The sequence below is a fragment of the Alligator sinensis genome, unplaced genomic scaffold (genome assembly GCF_000455745.1).
Source record: "Alligator sinensis unplaced genomic scaffold, ASM45574v1 scaffold768_5, whole genome shotgun sequence".
Classification (NCBI taxonomy): Eukaryota; Metazoa; Chordata; order Crocodylia; family Alligatoridae; genus Alligator; species Alligator sinensis.
This window is the reverse complement of record NW_005841991.1, coordinates 1,492,974-1,495,593: the sequence shown is the minus strand read 5'-3', so window position 1 is coordinate 1,495,593 and position 2,620 is coordinate 1,492,974. Positions and strand designations below refer to the sequence as shown.

The 2,620-nt window shown below is 36.8% G+C and overlaps 1 protein-coding gene across 1 annotated transcript in view; it reads left to right on the top strand.

Moving 5' to 3' along the window:
* The window catches only part of GPHN (gephyrin), a 400,537-nt gene that overhangs the window by 192,924 nt on the left and 204,993 nt on the right, over positions 1 to 2,620 (top strand). The window contains exon 8 of the mRNA XM_025201357.1: positions 404 to 511. Coding sequence (XP_025057142.1) covers positions 404 to 511 — 108 coding nt within the window. The remainder of the gene's footprint in view (positions 1 to 403; positions 512 to 2,620) is intronic.

Sequence of the window (2,620 nt, the reverse complement as noted above, 5' to 3'; positions counted from 1 at the left end):
TCCTGCTCTCAGAAGTTGAACCTTAGGAATACTTCATATTCTCAGAATATCTCCAACTGAGATTATTTTCTCACTTACAAAAATCCTGTTTATGTATGTATGTTTGCAGGAATAGATGCACTAAATTAACAATTTCAAGTTGTACTTTTTGTTAATATTAATTTTAATGTAAGGTCTAAATAGATTACTTAGTTCACTTGAAATGACAAGAGGCACCAGTATTCAGTGCAGTTTTAAGGACAGAAAATACCTGAGATCTAAACTGTTTGTGTTCATATAAGTTTGTAATCATTTAGCATTTCAGTGTCCCACCTGTTTCACCCTTGTTCCTTTTGTCATTTTGCTTGTGTAGTTTCATGTTTTCCTATCACTGTATTCATAGCTGTTATGTATTGTACATTAGAAGCATCCATCCTACACCAGTTCTGCTGTTATCATGGCAAAAGGTGAACAGCCCATCCCTGGTCTCATCTGTTATTCCCATCACGCAGCAGGCAGTGCAGGAGAACCGGTAAGACACACCTACAAGAGGCTTTTGAATTAATAGTATCTGCAAATATACTGCCTGCCTCCTCGCCTAGCGTATAAGGAGATGCTGTTATTTGTTATATTCTAGCAGTTAGACAGCAGCGATTCTTTTTTAGAAAATGTGTGTGTGTGTGTGTGTGTGTATACACACACACACACACACACATGTGTGTGTGTGTGTATGTATATATAACATTATATATATATATATATGTATATATATGTGTATATATATATATATATATATATATGTGTGTGTGTGTGTGTGCCACTGAGCATATTCTGTGTAGGACGCAGAAATTAACAGGATTTAATTTTTAGCCAGAATATTTATTCTAGGACTAAGATAATGTGGGTTGTGTCAATGAGTTTGCATCATTTGGCTGCCAAGAGGCTCATTGCTCTGAAACTTGAGTTTCTGATTCAGCAGACTCATCATCTCACTTATTCAAATTATCCAGCCCAATTAAAATAATCCCCCAACATTATCCCTTGAGTTGTAGAATCTTGGTAACCTTTTCCTCATCAACTTACATTGCATTATGTTTCTCAGTGATGCATGTATCAATATGATGTATCATATGTGTTAATTCCTTCATATTTTGCTTTAATTGTTTATAGCTTCTCTTAAATTCTACTGTTGTGTGCTTAGAAAAAAAGGTAGGATTTGATATGACAAGCCCAGCTTTTGGACAGTAGCAGCCAGTTTAGATAGGTGTGCCATAGTTCAGGCTCTAGCAAGATGATTTATTATTTTTTCTCACCCCCCAAAAATTGAACCTTGGTTTCAAGGAAGAATGTGCAAAGGTGACATCAGAAGACCATAATGTATTACGTTCGTAGCTGCAGGTTAGTGAGACCCAGCTCCGGCTGGTTATCGAGGCCTATACTATCTTATTAGCTCATATCTCATTGAATAGCAGGCTACTTTCTCATTAATTCTTGGTAAAAGTTCTTTAGACATTATATCATTAGTCTTGTTGACAGAGGCCCTGTGGTTTTGCACTTTGATTTTCACCTTTTTGTCTCCATAGACAGGTGGTAATCAAAACCATCAATCAAGCATGTAATGCTTCTGTATTTCAGACCTGACACGACATGTTTAAAAAAAAGTCACTGGAGATTGGGGAAATAAGGCTTTTGAATTCATATAGCAGATGGTGAATCCATATTTAATATATGAACTTGTACCAGTACTGATATTCTTTGCTTGGTACTGCTATAATAAGCAACTATATTAATATTATCCTACAGCATTCTCAACAACCTATTTCTAAGATGTCATCTAGGCTTAGATATAGGCTTTTGGCTAGCTAGTCTGCAGGTTTCATATTCTCACTGTCTTTATAAGCATTCCTTTGTACAATGGAGAGGAATTCCATAGTCCTAATCTGATTTTAATGTGTCATATTAGGAACTACCTTAGTAAGAACTTTTAAAATTGTATACCTTCCTTCTTTTGCACCTACAAGATGTTTCTGCTTTTCTTATTCGTATCACCCTTGTAACAACCATGATAACAATCAGGATAACTTGACTAACACCTTGGAAGCCCTGTCAACAGCTCCTGAGGCCCTCCTGGAGGGAAAATAAGGAACTGTTTTCTTTGACTTTTCCCCTCTCTTGTCACTGCTTTATTCTCTGATCTCAAAACTTACAAGAAGAAAACAGCTAGGAGAAAATGGAATGTCAGGCAGAAAGATTTTCTTCAGAATCAGAATAACTATAATGATGGCTGGCAAGAAAGTAAAGAAAAACAGTAGACAGCTTTCTTCCTTGGCCAGGAGGAGTAGCAGTTCCTCAGTTAACAATTCACTCTTCGCTGACTGCAGTCCTTCCTATTGAATTCGTTTTCCTCTTCCAACTTGATTTGTTTTCCATTTCTCCTTCCCTCAAAACATTTCTCCTCCTCACAGCTTGTTGCCATCCTCCACTACCACTTCAAATCCTGTTCTCTGCAATATTTCATTCTCTCCATTCCATGAATCCCTTCACCCAAGTATGTATTTCTAAACTCTCCCCATGCTTTTATATCCCAGCATTAATTTTGGTACTCTGCTTGTCCATCCTCATTTAGGTATCTCCTTGTCAG